The sequence below is a fragment of the Lytechinus pictus genome, chromosome 6 (genome assembly GCF_037042905.1).
Source record: "Lytechinus pictus isolate F3 Inbred chromosome 6, Lp3.0, whole genome shotgun sequence".
NCBI classification, from domain to species: domain Eukaryota; kingdom Metazoa; phylum Echinodermata; class Echinoidea; order Temnopleuroida; family Toxopneustidae; genus Lytechinus; species Lytechinus pictus.
In genome coordinates, this window is record NC_087250.1 from 1,950,253 (window position 1) to 1,971,180 (window position 20,928).

The 20,928-nt window shown below is 36.6% G+C and overlaps 1 protein-coding gene across 1 annotated transcript in view; it reads right to left on the bottom strand.

The window, feature by feature from the left end:
- LOC129263595 (MAM and LDL-receptor class A domain-containing protein 1-like) overlaps nt 1-20,928 on the bottom strand; it is a 76,618-nt gene that overhangs the window by 44,541 nt on the left and 11,149 nt on the right. The window contains exons 11-23 of the mRNA XM_064100676.1: nt 20,378-20,515; nt 13,931-14,205; nt 13,010-13,091; nt 11,914-12,087; nt 9,923-10,188; nt 9,146-9,236; nt 7,956-8,096; nt 5,597-5,862; nt 5,101-5,191; nt 4,439-4,582; nt 3,616-3,738; nt 2,836-3,057; nt 2,306-2,449 (exon numbers count right to left, since the gene is read on the bottom strand). Coding sequence (XP_063956746.1) covers nt 2,306-2,449; nt 2,836-3,057; nt 3,616-3,738; nt 4,439-4,582; nt 5,101-5,191; nt 5,597-5,862; nt 7,956-8,096; nt 9,146-9,236; nt 9,923-10,188; nt 11,914-12,087; nt 13,010-13,091; nt 13,931-14,205; nt 20,378-20,515 — 2,157 coding nt within the window. The remainder of the gene's footprint in view (nt 1-2,305; nt 2,450-2,835; nt 3,058-3,615; nt 3,739-4,438; nt 4,583-5,100; nt 5,192-5,596; nt 5,863-7,955; nt 8,097-9,145; nt 9,237-9,922; nt 10,189-11,913; nt 12,088-13,009; nt 13,092-13,930; nt 14,206-20,377; nt 20,516-20,928) is intronic.

Sequence of the window (20,928 nt, forward strand, 5' to 3'; positions counted from 1 at the left end):
TGGATAAACATATGCCATTTAAAACTAAACGTGTAAAGAATAAACACTCTCCCTGGCTTAATGAACATCTCTTCAACTTAATGAAACAGAGAGATCGAATTAAACGTAAAGCTAAATCTAAACAAGAGGAAAGGTTATGGGTAGGGTATAGGCGCTTAAGAAATAAAGTCACCTATGAAATTAAAAAAGAAAAAAAGAAATATTATTATGAAAAATTATGTCAAAATCAAACTAGAAATGAGTCTTGGAAAGTATTAAAATCATTAATCGTAATGTATCATCTGCTAACCATTCATGCACTGGTGACGCTTTCGATACTGCTAACAAATTTAATCTACATTTTGCAAGTGTTGCTAACAATGTATCTATTGATGAAACGCAAGGTTTAACAGATTTTCCTCAAGTACTTGATATTGATGATATATTTACTTTAAACAAGATACAAGAAAGTGATATTTTGAAAGAAATCAATACACTTAAAAACAAAAAGTCTGTTGGAGTTGATGGTATATCTACATTTATTCTAAAGACTTGTGCAAATGAATTAGTCCCCTCAATAACCTATTTAATAAATAAATCTATTGTAGAAGGAAAAGTACCAGGTAAATGGAAAGTTGCCAAGATAATACCTTTACACAAAAAGGGGGACAAATCGAATCCTGATAATTTTAGACCAATTTCATTACTCCCATGTGTTTCTAAGTTACTTGAAAGGGTCATTCAAAAACAGCTATTGCATTATCTGAATAAAAACCAAATCCTCATTTCTGAACAATCAGGATTTAGACCTAAACACTCAACTACGACAGCACTTTCAAAGGTTACTGATGAATGGCTTCTTGCCATGGATAATGGGGATTATACGGGAGCCGTCTTTTTAGACTTACAAAAAGCCTTTGACCTAGTCAATCACCAAATTCTTTTATCTAAACTCCCTCTTCTTGGAGTTACTGGTAAATCACTCGATTGGTTCTTAAGCTATCTTTCCGATCGCAAAATTAAAACTTGTTTGAATAATGTCTTTTCTTATGAATATGTAATTTCAAATGGTGTACCCCAGGGGTCTATATTGGGTCCGCTTCTTTTTGTCATATTCATAAATGATTTGTCATGCTCTCTTCATAAATGTTCTTTTCATTTATATGCCGATGACTCTGTTTTATATTTCTCGGACAAAAATCCACTTGTAGTTGAAAGAACACTTAATAATGAACTGAAAAATGTTGCAAATTGGATGAGCAAAAATCGATTAAAACTTAACTGTAATAAAACCGTAAGTATGTTTTTAGGTACTCGGCATATGTTGGCAAAACATAAAAATCTTCACTTACGCATTCGCGAAACAGATATTCAAATGGTAGAAAGTGTTAAATATCTTGGAGTTTTTATAGATAGGGAACTTAAATGGAATGTTCATTTTGATCACATGTGTTCAAAAATCGGTAAAATGATTGGTTTCCTTGGCAGACTTAGGCGATTTGTTAATGAATCTAGTTTAAATTTAATATATTCTTCGGTTATCCTTCCACACTTTGATTATGCTGATATTGTTTGGCAATCTGCATCGAAAAAGTATTTGGATTTATTGCAAAAGCTACAAAATCGTGCAGGAAGAATTATTCTAAAAATCGATCCATATTTGCATACTTCATCCTCATACATCCATGATATCTTGAAATGGAAGACTTTAAATACCCGGCAAAAGGAACATATGTACGTAATGATGTTTAAAGTTTTGAATAATTTTGCACCTGATTATATGAAAACACAATTTTCTGGTAAAACATACCCTTACTCTCTGCGTACTGAAAATCATCTCAGTCTCCCAAAACCAAATTCAAACAGCTGTAAACGGACATTTTTGTATAGGGGGGCTACACTTTATAACAAATTACCAATTAATTTATCGTCTAGTTCAACGATTCAGTCCTTTAAATCAAATCTTCAATTGCATCTCGGTTTTCCATAATCATTTTGCCTGTTGTTGCTTTCTTTGTAGTGAAGTTTCTTTCTTTTCATGCATTAAATTAAGTTTTGAAGTTTTGTGTATATTTTTGTATATTTGCTTTATATGCATGTATTTATGTTTTAAAGGACCCCATGGAAGAACAGCGGTATTTTATTAATACCGCTGAAATGGGCCATCCTCCATATGATCTGTATGTTATGTTAAATTGAGCATGTATATATTTTATCTTTTTATGGAAATAAATACAAACAAACAAACAAGGAATAGCTATGTAGTGCCCTCTTTTGAGAGAATCCTTATAGGCTCTCTGGAAGACCAAAGCAAGAGGATGCTTACCTGTTCCTGTCGTATGATCAAACGGAGGACCAGTGTCTGAAGTTCCTGTGTGTCCCTTGTGTCTCGTCCAATCAAAATCATCATCCTCTTCTTGAGTGTATCCACATATATCATCCTCAAAGCCACACCCAATGACACCAGTATCTACATGTACATAAAAGTCAGAGCTCAATTTTTTATTCATTTCTCATATGTCTTGTATAATGTAAATTTTAATATGAGTATGTTTGTCTCCTAAGAACCCAATGAGAGGGTATTCCTGTTTGTAATAAATGAATTATGATTTCACTATCAAATCAATCATCTAGGAAGATTTCAGGTTAAGAACAAACTTTAATTCTGTATGCATACATCATAGAGATTCACTAAAAAGGGACAAAGCCAAAATATTTGTTAGATGTGGCCTCATTTTAAAATTCGGGAAAAAATGCAAAGGTGGTGTTTTCTAGTTTTGCTAGTTTTCTAACGAATATACCTGGGAACTTAAACTTGTAGATTGAGTTTGGATTATTATAATATTATGAACTCACCATTGCACAGGCCAGTCTGTGTGATGAAAGTATCATCTAATGCAGCATCTCCGGTATAATTACCACCAAAGGTTGCTTCCATGATGATATTAAATGAGTTCATACTCGACAAAGAGACCACGCCTTCCAACCATCGATCACCATGGTTACCACTCTCAGACCATTCTAACACCATTAGTTGGTTAAGCTGATCTCTGCTGTAGACATTCAAAGATCCCATTCCTAGATCAATGGAAAGAAAGCAATAAATGTCAACCTGAGCTCTATGGGTCTTTTTAGGGGGGAATGGTTTGTAGAATCTATTGATGAATGGATAAAATAAGTTTAAGAGAAAGGAATTGAAGAAGGGGGTTTTACATGAGTTGATCGCAACTGAAGTCAAGTCCATGCAACTTTTAAGAAAGGGGATTTTTTAAATTAAAATTGATTTAGGGGAAAGTTACAGCTGAAAGGCGAGAGTTCATCCAATGCTTGTCATACAACTAACACACAATGCAAAGCTTACAATATTTTTTTTTTATAAAAATAATGTCCTGGTTAACTCTCACAAGATTTCTCAGCTCACTCTTACAAAGGGTGGCTGAGAAATCAATCTCGAAGATAAAAGGACAAGAAACACCATCATCTGGAATGAGATCATTTCCATTTGGTCAGCTGAATTTAAGAATACTTTCTGGTCAATCAGTATTTTTTTTTGCTGGCTTTCCATAGTTAAGACTGATTGGACTATTCGCAAATCTTTGTAAGACGTGGCCCTAAGTGATTCTGATATTCTCATACCTTTTCCATACATGTGATACCAGAATCTAAAGCATGAATCTTCAGCCGGAAGAGTTGCACTTTCAAGCCTGGCATTGTCATCAGCTTGTCCGAAATCAGTAGCATCTACATATACATAGTGACCTACAGAAACAGAACAACAATAGAATATTCATAATTATAGTACTTTTACGAGGTAACACCATTTCACAGCGCTTAACACAATGATTTGGAACATAAAACAACAAAACAAATGAATGCAAATCAAGTTTGAACCTTTTTATTTTTATTTCTGATGTTTTGACAGGGTAGCCCATTCACCAATAAGTAGTGGTCTTCCATGGGGCCCTGAATAACAATAAACATATTTACAAAATGCATAACGTATGTACAGAATGTTACAGCATTAAGATTCACATTAGGATTTAAATGTAAAACGAAACATTAACAAACTTAGCAGCAAACAAAACGCAGACGGGCACTCGTTTGACGTAAAATAAAATATCAATAAATCAAATTAACTAAGAAGGGCATCTTGAAAATACTGATAATATACACCAAATCATCAAGGTCATGCTAACACAAAATAAGCACAACAGTGGATGTTCCGCAAGTTATTTATAAATTACAAGTTCTTTTAAACATTCTCTTAAATGAAATGACATAAGGGGCTGTTCTAACTGAATTAGCAAGCTTATTCCATTCAAATATTGAAGATACGATTGGACCTTTGATAGTTTTTATTCGATAAGTTGATGATTTGTGAAGAAAATGATTATTCCTGCGGTAATGATGCGGTTGCTCTTATGTAAAACAAGATGTCTAAAATACGGCATCATCTTACCATTTTCTGTGCCAGTGGTATGGTCCTTACTAGGTCCTGTGTCTTGACTACCAGTAGTTCCACGATTCAATTCCCAATCATACTTGTCTCCTTTCTTTGTATTAGACCAATAACAGTAATCATTCTCCTCAAAATCACACAGACCTGATCAAAGATAACAAAAGTTGTAAGAAAAAATTGAAATAATTAATGTGAGATTTAAATTCTTACAATAATATTATTAAAATTAGAAAGGTCCATTGTCTACAAGTGCCAATTTATATCAATATACATTTTTTTAACAACTGAAAGCATCTGGTCAGCAATTTGGAAACATATATGCTCATGCGAGCCACACGATATTTGAGTCAAACTCTTAACAAAGTGTATCCATTGCTTTAAAGCAAATACAATGTATTATTTGTAATATATTAACCATTACTTTGTGACAGTGTTTAACATCACCACTTGCGTAAACCAGGGACATGGCTCAAACCGACATCGAGTCCAAACTTTGCCAGTCTTGGCCTGGGCGTTGGCCCAAGTCCCGTGTTCAAAGTCTAAGGGAGGTTTTTTCAACGGGCCTGGCTGCGACTACATTCCTTTCGTGAACCATCACACAATCTATGATAATCATATTGGCATTCACAATTCACAGGACAATGAGTTTAAGAGTTGAATACCTGGGTGCTGGCATGGTTCGCTATCAATTATGACATCATCAACAGCTAACCACTGATTGGTACTATCACTAAGCTGGGCTTCAAGAACAATCTGAAGTATAAACACAATAATGGTTTATTCATTATTATTTAGAAATAATTTCAAAATAAACAATTAAATGAAATAATAAAAATGTAGATATAGGATTCCAAAGGTACACAATGTCCCCAAATTATGAAACTAACATAACAGATTATGTCATGTTCACTGATAATATAAAGCCAGTTCGGAGTTCCATTTCTGCCCATGATCAGAAGAAGGTCATTTGAACTCGAATGGCATAGTAGTTTAATACTGAATGAGATAAGCAACAACGTTGATGTCTTTATTAATCATCTATCCTTTTGAATTGCATTTTCACTAGATCCAGTGGAAAACATCAATGCATCCATTAGCAACTGGTGTATATTAGTATGATGCCTAACAATGATTTACCATAATGATGAAGTTACTTACCTCGAAAGTGGTGCTTGCTTTGACATTGACCTTGGCTTGCATCCAGAAGCTAGGCTGAACACCCGTTCCAGACTCCCAGTAAGGACCAACCAGTTCTCCATTAATCAATTCCCATACCTTAATAGATCCTACTGTCCTATCTGTACTGGCTAAGTGATACCAGAATGCCATACAGTCACCAACAGGTGTGGCATCCAAGGCACCGCTGTAGAGTAGCGCCCTCTGTCCTGCTATACCAAGGGACTGATCAGCATAGATGAAATGACCTGATAGTAAAAATTGATTTGGGACAAGTGGACTTTTGTGGAAACAAAAAAAATAAAAAAAGAAAACAAAAAAAATAAAAAAAGAAGATAAAAAAAAGTTTGAGAAAAATCTGACAAATAATGACAAAGTTATGAGCATTTTAATATTCTGATCACTAGTGCTATGGCGATCCTCCCATTGGCAATGCGACAAGGATGCATCATGTCACATGTGAACAAATTTCCCTTTGATGGACTATAAAATACCCCCAAAATGTCTGTTTTTGCTCTTTCTTATGGTGATACAAACTCTTTGTCCATAATGTATTCTTTAAAAATTTGTATTACATGCACTCCTATAGAAAAAATACATGATTTACTGATACATGTAGATGTGATAAAAGAGGCAGTTTAAGGACGTTCCACAGTTAAAGTGAAATCCATGTCATTTTCACCAAACTTTGCACATAGATACTTTAGAACCTTAATATTCGAAATATGCAAAAATTAATATAGGTCCATGTGCTTGATTTTTTGCTATAGAGCTTCAAAGTTCACCCAAATTGATGTTCTTAAGAATTGCGCATTCAAAAGATTTTGGCATTTTTAGACCGCCCAAGATTACTACAATGAGTTTAAACCTCTATTACTCAGTCAAAATACATGAAAAAAGTCATCAAATTTCGCAAGAGAGTTAATAATTGTATAATTAGAATGGAGAATCTATTTATAGTGCTATTTGTTTGCAATTTTTAGTTTAACAGCACTGTCAGTTCTTAAAAATGGCGTAAAGGATAACAAAATTCCAATCTAAAAAATTTGAAATTTCAGTAACAAACTACAAACGTACAATAAATGCTGCACTTTATTCAAAATCCATGTCATTTTCACAAAAATTTGCAGAGTTGTAGAGGAAGGTATACCTAAGAGGTACAAACATTAAAAAATAGAGGTTCATGTGCTTGTTTTCAAACTATCAGCATTTTTATCAGAGCAAATGTGCTTTTTGAAATACCAAAAATGCGCCGAATGCTTTGTATCTACAATATGTGAAGAAAAAATCAAAACCACTCTACCATTTATTCAAACTCGGGGTAATATTCGTGATTCCTGGCAGCACTGCAGAGTAAAGTATTTTGAAATTGTAGAGAATTTTTTTTTTGAATGGTCCGTGGAATAATTCCATTTTTAAGCTTTATGAAATAACGCATCAGATCTGCAGTTAAAGTGCAGAAGATGAGAAAAATCAGCTCATACCCGCAGCTAATTAGTCACCTGTTCATCAATTGTGACGTCAGCGCGCAGAGTGTAAACTATGCGCAGATCATAATGCGCACAAACATAACTGTGGAACGTCCTTAAGTGGAATAAATACACAAGAAAGGGGAAAGTTGTTCACATTTGACATCACACATCTTTGTCACATTGCCAATGGGAGGATCTACATGTACATTACAATAATGATCTAAACTTCAAATGCTCGTAATTCTCTTATTTATTCAATTTTTTGTCAAACTTTTGTTGATCTGTTTGATTTTTTTGTTCTAAGCAATTTCGTTCAAAAGGTTAAATTTTTCTTTAATGACAATAAAAATGTCAAGCTGGATATCTACATTTATAAGGCACTATAAGACATACATTTTACACATCGAACTACATGTACAGATATATTATTAACCAAGTCTCCCAATTATATCACACATAATGCACATCCTCAATGCTGGTCAAGCTTTAATGAACTTTCACATCCTACTACCTGGTTGCTAAATGAAAATAGTAACAAATGATATTTTAGTTAGAAATAGTTTTACATAATCTTTGTTTGAGCACACTACCCGAAAACAAGGGAATTTCCCAAATTTTCTTTTTCAATTAATTACATGGTAATGATTTGAAACAATTTCTATTAACTTATTTACTTCTGAATTCACTCTGTTCTATAAGGCAAAACTCTGGCACATATTCCACCTTAGTCCATAATACTTGATATCTGAATTAAATCTGCTGGGTATAACATAGAGAGATATGCTGAATATTTACATTGACAATTGACTGAAATGTTTTGTATCATGTTTGCCCTAGTTTTAGATTAATACTTAATTAATATAAGTAACCTGTATCTGTTCCTGTAGTATGATCGATGAATTTATCGTTGCCATGGGGAACATCAACACCTGCATCACGTGACCAATCAAAATCATCCGTGGAGGGCTCTTGTAACCATCCACAGAACCCAAGCTCAAAATCACAGGTTCCTTGTATATAATGCAGAAAGAAAAACATAAATCACAAGGATTGTGTACGTTACACATCAAAAAAGTGTCCAATAATGATAATTACACTCTATCCCAACAGGCTAAATTGACACCTGTCACTAATGTTAAAGCATTTATAAGGCACTCTTTGTTTTGATTAACGCAATAAACAGTGGATTCATTTTGCGACCCTTGGCAAACGTATGCTTTAATTATTGGATGCTATATCCTCGTCATTGCCTACAAATGCATCCATAATTGTGCTCCACCCTATCTTAATGACCTAATTTCTCTGTTCCAGAGTGAAAGGCATGGACTATGATCGGGTAATGATACAATTCTGTTGGCATGATCAAGAAATGCTACCTCCTCAGGGGACCGATCATTCGCTGCTGCTGCGCCACGCCTCTGGAACCAACTCAACCGCTGCATCCGTGAATCGTCATCTCTGGGAGCATTCCAGCGGTCATTAAAGACATTTCTTCTTAATAGTTAATTTATTTGTTATTTATGTATGTATGTATTTTTTTTTTCTTTCTTTCACATTTTTGATTTTGCTCATTTTGTAAAGCGCTGTGATAACAATCATTATAAGCGCTATATAAATACTTCGCTGATGTGGTTTACGGTACACCATGTGAAGTGTTGTAGAAACAGTGGATAGGAGAAGAGAAGAAATGGATAGGCGAGAAAGTAGAGATTTGAGAGTAGAGTATTCTTTCTTGAAAGTAGTCCTGAAAAGGACTGTAAACCAGGAAAGATTGATGAGTTGAGAACAGCTTGAGTAGTAGAGCTAGTGAGGAGATGCTGGCTTGAGTCGGCGAGTAGAGATGATGAGTAGTAGAGAGACTCGACGTTTCGGGCAGGTTGACTGTCCGTCTTCAGGTTGACTGTCCGTCAAGTGTAAATACTTGTATTGCATTGTATATGCGCTGAATTAAGCATAACTGAGGAGAAATCTGCATGGACCATTGTTTGAAACCACAGATACCAAACCATGATTGTGGTTTGGTTTATAACGACTACAACATTATTTAGATATTACTCACTTGTTGGTGGGCATAAGCCATCAGTAATGGTGATTACATCAACAGCTAAATCCCCAGCATCAGATGACCCACGTACACCTTCAAAGACCAACTGAAATCATACAAATATAACATCTTCCTTTTAATGTTAAGAAATGTTTTGTTGATGATACCTGCACTACATAGATTCATTATCATGAGAAGCTTGGGGTTAAATATTTTTTTCCCTAATCAGAAATAGTGAAAATGTAAAATTTGAAGAAATAGTAACAAAACTTTGACTTCTGAGTGCAGGTGAGAGAGAGGATGACTAAAAAAATGTACCAGTGAAAATCAATTTTAGTTATGATCACTTTTTGAAATGCCAATTACCCTACTACCATACAAAAAATACATAAATACAAATAAAATTCTTATACAACACAACATATATTGACAAGTATAAAGTATAAGTAGTCATAAACAGATAGTAAAACACAGTAAATAAAAACAATGATTTCCGCTGTACGGTGGATGTAGGGAAACACAATTATGAATAATTTGAGAGCCAAATAAGCTGAAATATAATATCTCTACCTGTTAGTGATTTATGTAACAATTAGCTATGAGCTATCCATACTTTAAACCTGAGTTTAAGTTAAACCTGACTTCAGAATACGGGCCTATGAGGATAAAGGTGAATGAGCAAGGCGAGCCCTCTACCACTTAACCACAAACTCTGATAGATATAAACTGGATACAGATGTTAAAAGCAAATTGAAATTAAAAACAAAGTAAAGACAAAGGTGATAAACTTACCTGGAACTCAACATCGTTGGATACAACGTTGACAAAGGCTTCATTCCATACGTTCCCCATGTCTGTGCCTCCTTTTGAGAAGAATGTCTCTTTAGACCCCCCTTCTCCAGCCAATATTACATTGAGTGTTCCCATACCACTACCATACATGTGATAGTAGAACTGAAGACAGAAGGTACCTTCACCCGAGGGTACCATTGTTGGTGATTGGAGTCTGGTCACTTGACCTTCTGTTTGGCCGGTAGCTTCTAGGTAGATATAATAACCTGGAAGATGAATTTTAGATGATTATCACCCGTATCAGACATCTGAGCTGGTCATTTACAAAACCGTATTGCCCTACATTTTCTGAATATCGGGAAGGGTAGGTATATTGTTTGTATTTTCCTCGGTCTCAATGCGCGTATTTACTTAGCATGCAGAGACGACGCAAGATATACCTTTGTATTTTCCCTGGTCTCACATCCGGGCATTTGTGGATGCGTATAAAGAGATACGCTTCATAAGGATCCGCGCACCAACAATATACGTCATAATAAAGACAACGCTGGATCCGAGCGCTTGCAAGTACGTCATAATGGTAAAGTGCAGAGCCTAGACCGATATTAACATGACACAACAGAACTCTATTTTTAAAAGAAATATCCCCATTATCATGATTTTTGCTCTAGATATCTGATTTGGATGATAATAAAAATATTGACTGGCTCTTCTTTCGGGGAACATCAAATATATTGCCTTTAAATGACCCATATTGCCCTCGTCTAAAGACTCGGGCCAATATGATCCTTTTGCTGGCAATATATTTGATGTTCCCCTCAAGGCCAGTCAATATTATATAATTATATACCAATTATCATGATTTGAGCAGGGAAATTGTTTCTACTATTGCCCTGCTCGAAGTTTATCACTATATGAAACAAAATAAACAAAAAATTGAAACATGCAGTAATTGCTCTTTTATTTAGGCAACAATAAAAACTATTACCCATCAATGATTAGCCTCGTCCTCCAGTCTCAGAAGAAAATAGTAGCCTATAGTCTCAAGGTCAGTTTGAGCAAATAATTTTTACTAATGCCCTCATGAGCTGTCAATATTTCATATATCCTTATCTTCCCAGATTGTAGCCCTTCTAGTCTAACTTTAACGATGCATCGAAACACTTATTTTGGTCAGAATGTTTTGCCTTGGCAGTATGAAAGCATATTGCACACAGTATTGATAACTGATAAAAAATGTATCTCATGTGCTCCTGTACAAAACTTGCTATTCAATACGATGCAATATTGCACAGACTAATGCGCAAGAATGAATGTGTTAAATAGGTAACACACGTTAATAAGTATTGCAGTATAATAAGCCATTACAAATCACACCATTCAGACCTAGATACCAGTACCCTTCTATGAAGAAAAAAGATTTTATTAAGTGGGAAAATATTAACTGATACTGATTATGAGAAACCTGCAACCCAAAGAGGTATATAGACCATGTGCAAAGTCCGGGAAGTGGATAGTGGATAGAATTGGAAAGTGAAGGTTTGAAAGTAGAGCATTCTTTTCGAGATGAGTGTAGTCCTAAAAAGGACTGTAAACCAGGAGGAGAGGAAAACTAAGTAGTATGCAGGCTTGAGTAGGTGAGAGAAGATGAGCTTGAGTCGGTGAGTAGAGTGGTATCAGGAGCAGTAGAGCTTTCTTCTCCTTCTGGTTTACAGTCCTTTTAAGGACTACACTCATTTCGAGAAGAATACTCTACTTTCAAACCTCCACTTTCTTGCCTTTCCATTTCACCTCCAATTCTATTCACTTTTCCCATGTCAGTCCCTCCAGGACTTTACACATGGTGTACCATAAACCTCTTTCGTGACTGCTCATACTGCCATGCAAACCTTCAAATATCATTTGAGGTCTATAGAATAATTGGAAACCATGGAAACAGATTTACCAATATTGGGGTAGATAACCATGTTGATAATAGAAAAGTCTTTTACCTGTTCCAGAGTAATCAGTATCAGGTCCTGTAGTGGATGAACTAGTCTCGCCTTTATTCAGTATCCAATTGAAATCATCAGTACGGTCTTGAGTCCAACTACATAGACTATTATCATCAAAGTCACATGACAAGGGTTGGAGACCTACTGATGGATCGGCTCCAGGCGGTTGAACTATAATCAAATAAAAAATGATAAATGTTCCGGTCTGAATTTTAGAAGACCTACTGAGGATGTGCAGTAGTTGGGCACATTGTTAGAAATCAGAGCCACGTCTTCCCCGATGAACTCCTGCAAGCGGCCTTTTAATCCTCATATTTCATCTTATATACAATAATGGGGAATTCAGCTAGGAAAGATGCACAACTATATTGTTTATTGAAAAAGTGGGCAAAGTTCAAGAGATCTGACTTTAATGCCGTACTCTATCCAGACGGACAGTAGCATAATGAATAAAAAAATATTGTGGGGAAACACCTTTTTGTATAAGATTTCATAAAATTCCTGTATGAACAAAGCAAGGCTAAATCTTAGGAACATTTACAAGGCATATTAAATTTAGTTATAGCGGGGTGGGAAATACAGATTTGTTTGTTTTTGGTAAAAAGTTTGTTTGCCTTCTTGCACTGTTTACATTCCATGATGTGTTAATTTCAGTTGGTAGTTTTTCTGGGCCAGGCTCACATTTGGAATGTGGAAGTGAAAGAATGCAAATTGGCTGGTTGTTAGGCGTTCAGATTGTCTGGGATTTAGGATTAGTATTTTTCGGGGCTCAATGGATTTGGAAGAGTGGAATTGAATACTGAATTAGAATTTATGGACAGTCCAGCTGAACTTGAATATTTTCAAATATTAAAATTCTGAATATTAAATATCCAGTGCTCCCCTTATCTAAATACCAGTGCTGACAGAAACAAAGATTATGCTACCCTTTCCTTTTTTTTTTTTTTTTGGGGGGGGGCAATATTTTGATTCCAATGCTCAAAATCCATGCCCCCTCCCCCAATCTATACCCGTGTGCTGATGGAGACATCAGTTAAACTAAAATTTATTACTATTATCAACTACTAAGATGAATTGTACTTTGAGTACTTACTTTCACAACCACCACTGTCAATGAAGATATCATCTAAAGCCATGTCTGATTTACTTGAGCCAACGATGCCAACAAAATAAATCTATTATACCAAGACAAAGGAAAACTAAATGGATTCAACAAAATGCATGATTCCCAGTGAATTTTTTTTTATATGGAAAAAATATGGCTGTAAAAATGTAAATACTGCTTAATTTGCATTGTCTGGTCTTAGAAATTGCTTCCATTTAGCCAATTATCCCACCTTTAGAACATCAACTCATATACAGACTTAACCGTACTAACTCATTTCCTGCTGGAACTACCGAACTTGTAGTTAAAGTAGTAAGACTATGTTATGTGTTTGTATTTATATTGTTGTACTCTCTTTATCAATGATGACCTTGGAAATGATCAGGAACGGACTGCAAAATGAGTTAAAGATGAACACGAGAGTCATAGAAGTGTATCTGCAATGATGAGTTAACTAAAATGAGAGTATTTACAAGACAAAAGGACTGAGAATCGCCTGAATTTCTTGTTCACAGAGGTTCATTACCTAATCTCATTAAACATCAGTCAGGTATAGCTCCCAAATCCCTTACTTCATCCACAAGTCATGCAAATAGGGCCAACAAAGTCCTTATACCAAATTATATTAGATTAGAACTCTCTTCCCCATGTTACTAGAAATACCTCTGATCTTGCAAAGTTCAAAACGCTTATAAACCTAGAATAAATGGTACGACAGCAGTGTTTGCATGATATCCTGCACATCAATACATCAATAGCCTATTAGACAATTATTTGTGCAATATCAACAAGACAAGACAGAGCTCTTCACAGGTGCTTCCAGCTATAGGGACTTCTCAATCACTTTTTTCCTTTTAGCTCTCACTTTGGCATTGTACAAGATACCATACAAAAGAAAGAAGGACCTACCTGACTGGCATAGTCAAAGTCAATTGTAACCTGCCCATACAGCCACTCATAGGATGAAGGGGACTGACTACCAACCATGCGCCATAGATCATCCCCAGTGGCTACCAGTATAGAAGAGTTGGATGTATACACCAAGAGTTCCCCCATACCATTACCCAGCATGTGATACCAGAATTGAAGGCAGTGGAGACCGGTCAGATCAGGGACACCAAGGAAGAGAAAGGCCTCATCTCCTGAACCTTGGGGAAAGCTGGACTCCGTGTAGACGTAGAAACCTAGGGATGGATGAAATAAAGTCATTGAGTGAACGTGACTTCATTACAGATATAAAAAACTAGGGATGGATGAAGGTATTGGCTACCGGTAATGTAAAGAATACCAAGATAAAGAAATTAAAGCATCATCCCCAAATACCCTGGGAAAGCTGGACTCCGTGTAGACGTATAAACCTAGGAATGGATGAAATAAAGTCATTGGCCCGTATTCTGAAGTCGGGTTTAACTTAGACTCAGGTTTAAAGTTGTGGTTTAAGTATGGGAAGCCAAAAGTGTCAACATTTTTATCAAGTTGTATGTTTCTTATGTTTACTGTGCTCTTTCCTGATTCATCGATGGTGAAGACAATCATCTGTTTAAACTTCCTAGACAATTGTGAATGATTTGAGAGCCAAATGAGCTGAAATATGATCATATCTCTATTGTTAGTGATTTATGTAACAATTGGCTATCCATACTTAAACCACAAATTTAAACCTGAATTTAAGTTAAACCAGACTTCAGAATATGGGCCATTGAGTGAACGTGACTTCATATAGATATAAAAAACTAGGGATGGATGAAATGAAGGCATTGGAGCAGCATAGAATATACCCTACTGAAGGTGTTAATTACTTCTTCCGGTAAACAATAGGGAAGCGGAAATTGGTTAATTAGTGTGACTTCCGGTGACAATAAGGAAGCGGAAATTGGTTAATTAGTAATCCTTCCGGTCACTTCCAGTGACAATAAGGAAGCGGATCTTCGTTAATAAGACATCATTCCGATGACATCCTGTAAACAATAGGAATGTGGATATTCGTTAATGAGGCATCCTCCCAGTGTCTTCCTTTATCCGGAAGCACATTCTTTTGTTCTAAAATCATTCATGGAGCAAGGGGGGGGGGGGGTCACTGAGCCATATACCTGCAGGGGGATCTGGGGATTAGCCACTTGGTTTCCTTGAGCAGGATAATCAGACATGTATTAGTCTGTGAAGGTCTGAGTATATACAGTATGATCAATGAATTACATTCTGATATTTCTTTGGACACACCCACCTTATTAGATAGAACCTGATTGGTCATTCGGTTTGACGATTTTAGAGTGGAATATATGTCGGTGATAAAGGGCATGATGCGCATGCATTCCTCTTCACTTTTAGACCAGTTTTTTTTCCCCTGTTTTTCATTTTTATTCTTGTTCTATATTAGTGATTCAATTCAATTGCTGGTATATTATTCTTGATTTTATTCGATAAAATAATATACATATTGTTTCATACTTCAGAGTTGAATTTAGTTTGTTTGGTTCATTATTATAAAGTAGACGCCCTCTCCCCCCCCCCCGCTGTTTTGTCATTACCACTTGGTTGTTGCGTTATGTGTTATCTACAAACCATTCCTATTTATTGGGGAGGGTGTGGTAGATGGGGTAGGGTGGAACTGGTGGGTCTATTTAAAGATTGGTAGCTGAGATGTTGATGTATTTCAGATTTTGTATAATAACATAACAATAATGATAACAATAATAGTTACATTTATGTAGCTCTTCATACGTTGGTTTCTAAGCATTTTACATATGTCATTATTATCACCCTGGTCATAGGATCCACCACTGTTCCACACATAAAGTGCACCATCTCCACTCTCTGTGAGCATCCTGGCCAGGCAACCATTTATCGGTGTACACATGCCAAGCTAATCGCATTGACGTTCACATCCTATCGCGTACCCATTTAACACCTGGGTTGAGAATGGCAAAGTGTGGATTGTATGTAGCTAGATAGTTCTACTTGTGAAAGTTTGAAGTTTCCACCCTTGGTAGACGTAGGTACTGCAATATCAAACAAATGTACAACATCATTAAAGTGAACAGTAGTTTATTTTTTTCAATGCGCATAAACATACAGAAATTACAATCATCATTACTGTCAGTATTTTCTTTCACAGAGTTCGTTTATGGTCAATCTGAATCTTATGCATCGTTGCCTCACTTGCCACCATCTTCGGTCTCATCTGTTTCTTCTTCACTGCTGTCTTCATCTTCATCCTGGTATTGGAATAATCCCTCAAATTTTGTCTTATGTCTGGCTAATACACGGCGAATGGCTTTCGACTTCTTCATGCCATTTTCTACTTTCTTCATGATGTCAGAAAGGATTTCGTAATTGGTGTCATCATCTTCAAGGTACAAGCTCTGTCGCAAGAAGTTAGAGTAGTGGTCAAAGAAGATTCGTTTAACAGCCCATAGAACTTTCATATGGGCTTTTTCTTTAGCATCATCATCACTCATACCATTGGAGATATACTTTTTGTATTTTTCATTCCTCGACTCCTCAGTTGCTATCATGGCCATTTCTAACCATTCATGGTAAGCCTGGTTATCTTCAAGTTCTCCTGTCTCGTCCATCTCTGAATTCATTGATTCTTCCTCTCCTCCACTTTCCGAGTCCTCGGATGGTGCATTGCCGTCATGGATAGCCTCCGCAACTCGGTGTTTTTTAGATGGAGGTTCATACTGAGAATCATCTTCGCTATCCTCTTTTTCGTATTCAGAGTCTTCGTGGTCTTCCATTTTGGGGTTTACAATCTGTTCGTGCCTCTTGAGATCAAATTTTCGACCATATGATTTATTACACAGTGAACAACTGTAGCGCTTTGACATGAAACTATTCATGTTCATTCGTTGAAGTTCCGTTTGCAAAATGACACAGGGCAACTGAATCTTCATACTTGTACAGATCGCATTGCCGCAAATAAAAGCGGCGTTTACGCCGTAACGCCTGTGACGGCGCTCGAGATGCATTGCTACGGCTTCAAAGAGCAACTGAAGCTTCATACTTGTACAGATCGCATTGCCGCAAATAAAAATAAAAGCGGCGTTTACGCCGTATCAATGCATCCCGAGCGCCGTCAACGGCGTTACGGCGTAAACGCCATGTTTATTTGCGGCAATGCGATCTGTACGCGTCTGAAGATTCAGTTGCTCTTTGAAGCCGTAGCAATGCATCTCGAGCGCCGTCACAGGCGTTACGGCGTAAACGCCGCTTTTATTTGCGGCAATGCGATCTGTACAAGTATGAAGATTCAGTTGCCCTGTGTCATTTTGCAAACGGAACTTCAACGAATGAACATGAATAGTTTCATGTCCAAGCGCTACAGTTGTTCACTGTGTAATAAATCATATGGTCGAAAATTTGATCTCAAGAGGCACGAACAGATTGTACACCCCAAAATGGAAGACCACGAAGACTCTGAATACGAAAAAGAGGATAGCGAAGATGATTCTCAGTATGAACCTCCATCTAAAAAACACCGAGTTGCGGAGGCTATCCATGACGGCAATGCACCATCCGAGGACTCGGAAAGTGGAGGAGAGGAAGAATCAATGAATTCAGAGATGGACGAGACAGGAGAACTTGAAGATAACCAGGCTTACCATGAATGGTTAGAAATGGCCATGATAGCAACTGAGGAGTCGAGGAATGAAAAATACAAAAAGTATATCTCCAATGGTATGAGTGATGATGATGCTAAAGAAAAAGCCCATGTGAAAGTTCTATGGGCTGTTAAACGAATCTTCTTTGACCACTACTCTAACTTCTTGCGACAGAGCTTGTACCTTGAAGATGATGACACCAATTACGAAATCCTTTCTGACATCATGAAGAAAGTAGAAAATGGCATGAAGAAGTCGAAAGCCATTCGCCGTGTATTAGCCAGACATAAGACAAAATTTGAGGGATTATTCCAATACCAGGATGAAGATGAAGACAGCAGTGAAGAAGAAACAGATGAGACCGAAGATGGTGGCAAGTGAGGCAACGATGCATAAGATTCAGATTGACCATAAACGAACTCTGTGAAAGAAAATACTGACAGTAATGATGATTGTAATTTCTGTATGTTTATGCGCATTGAAAAAAATAAACTACTGTTCACTTTAATGATGTTGTACATTTGTTTGATATTGCAGTACCTACGTCTACCAAGGGTGGAAACTTCAAACTTTCACAAGTAGAACTATCTAGCTACATACAATCCACACTTTGCCATTCTCGACCCAGGTGTTAAATGGGTACGCGATAGGATGTGAACGTCAATGCGATTAGCTTGGCATGTGTACACCGATAAATGGTTGCCTGGCCAGGATGCTCACAGAGAGTGGAGATGGTGCACTTTATGTGTGGAACAGTGGTGGATCCTATGACCAGGGTGATAATAATGACATATGTAAAATGCTTAGAAACCAACGTATGAAGAGCTACATAAATGTAACTATTATTGTTATCATTATTGTTATGTTATTATACAAAATCTGAAATACATCAACATCTCAGCTACCAATCTTTAAATAGACCCACCAGTTCCACCCTACCCCATCTACCACACCCTCCCCAATAAATAGGAATGGTTTGTAGATAACACATAACGCAACAACCAAGTGGTAATGACAAAACAGCGGGGGGGGGGGAGAGGGCGTCTACTTTATAATAATGAACCAAACAAACTAAATTCAACTCTGAAGTATGAAACAATATGTATATTATTTTATCGAATAAAATCAAGAATAATATACCAGCAATTGAATTGAATCACTAATATAGAACAAGAATAAAAATGAAAAACAGGGGAAAAAAAACTGGTCTAAAAGTGAAGAGGAATGCATGCGCATCATGCCCTTTATCACCGACATATATTCCACTCTAAAATCGTCAAACCGAATGACCAATCAGGTTCTATCTAATAAGGTGGGTGTGTCCAAAGAAATATCAGAATGTAATTCATTGATCATACTGTATATACTCAGACCTTCACAGACTAATACATGTCTGATTATCCTGCTCAAGGAAACCAAGTGGCTAATCCCCAGATCCCCCTGCAGGTATATGGCTCAGTGACCCCCCCCCCTTGCTCCATGAATGATTTTAGAACAAAAGAATGTGCTTCCGGATAAAGGAAGACACTGGGAGGATGCCTCATTAACGAATATCCACATTCCTATTGTTTACAGGATGTCATCGGAATGATGTCTTATTAACGAAGATCCGCTTCCTTATTGTCACTGGAAGTGACCGGAAGGATTACTAATTAACCAATTTCCGCTTCCTTATTGTCACCGGAAGTCACACTAATTAACCAATTTCCGCTTCCCTATTGTTTACCGGAAGAAGTAATTAACACCTTCAGTAGGGTATATTCTATGCTGCTCATTGGAGTGAACATGACTTCATATGCATGTAGATATAGAAAACTACGGATGGATGAAATGAAGTCTTGGAGGGAACATGGCTTGATATAGAAATAGAAAACTAGGGATTGATGAAATGAAGGCATTAGCTACCAGTAAGGTAAAGAATACCAAGATAAAGAAAAGCATCATCTCAAAAAAACAATGGGGAAAGCTCGACTAAGTTTACACATAAAACCCTAAGAGTAAATGAAATAAAAAATGGTTTAAATACAATGCGATGATGTAGCAAGGGCTTTCACACATTAGAAAACATTCACACAAACGAAAAATTAAAGAGACAGTGCATTTCCAACCAGACACAATTCTATGAAGCCCAGCAACAGTTTACATTTTTCAGATATGGTGAGACTAGCTTGCACAAATGAATACAAAATGGGCATTATGCAGTTTACTCATATAATAATATGTCCATTTATATAGCGTAGTTACTATGTGCATATACTCATCTGCGCTTTGATACTTGGTATCATATTATTACTCCGGCTGTAGCTAAGCTGCCATATTACTAGGCGCTCAAGCGGTCAAGGAATAAATCCTACCGGGTACCCATTCACCTCACCTGGGTCGAGTGCAGCACAATGTGGATAAATTTCTTGCCGAAGGAAATTACGCCATGGCTGGGATTGGAACCCACACCCCTCTGTTTCAAAGTCCAAAGACTAATCCACTGGGCCACAACACTCCATATCACCCATTGTTCATAATTGTCATACATTCTGAGAAGATTTATTGCATACCAAAAGGTGCATTATAAGCCTTTAGTCATCTTACACAAATTCATCATGCATTCATGATGAAATAACAAAAAAAGAATGACTTCAATGACAAATAGAATTCTAATGATAAAAAAATGTATCTAATGACAAAGAGATTGTTGATAATTGCTCTTTAAGAAAGTCTATATCCTTTCTTTAAAGTTTGATTTAGTATGACTTACCATCCACAGTATTTGTGGTATGATCAACATTTGGTCCTGTTCCTGAGTCTGTAGTAGAACCCTGATTCCTCAACCAATCAAAATTATCTCCTGGAATGTTCTGCCAAGCACACATTCCATTCTCAAAATCACAAGCACCTGATGAAAAATGTATTTATTTATTTACTAATTCATTTATTTATTCAGTCATTTAATTATGATAATAATAATCATAATAATAATATAGGTATATTTACCCAGGGAAGCCACTTCAGTTCTGAAAACTGTTCAACCAGCGGGCCCTGCTAATATTATTACCCCGGCTTTAGCTGAGCTGCCTAGGCGCTCAAAGCATTCAAGGAATTTCTTCCTGCCGGGTACCCATTCACCTCACCTGGATTGAGTGCAGCTCAGTGTGGATCCATTTCTTGCTGAAGGAAATTACGCCATGGCTGGGATTTGAACACACGACCCTCTGTTTGAAAGTCAGGAGACTAATCCACTGGGCCACAACGCTCCACATTTATTTATTTATTTATTCATTCATTACAGGATTTCAGATAATATACACT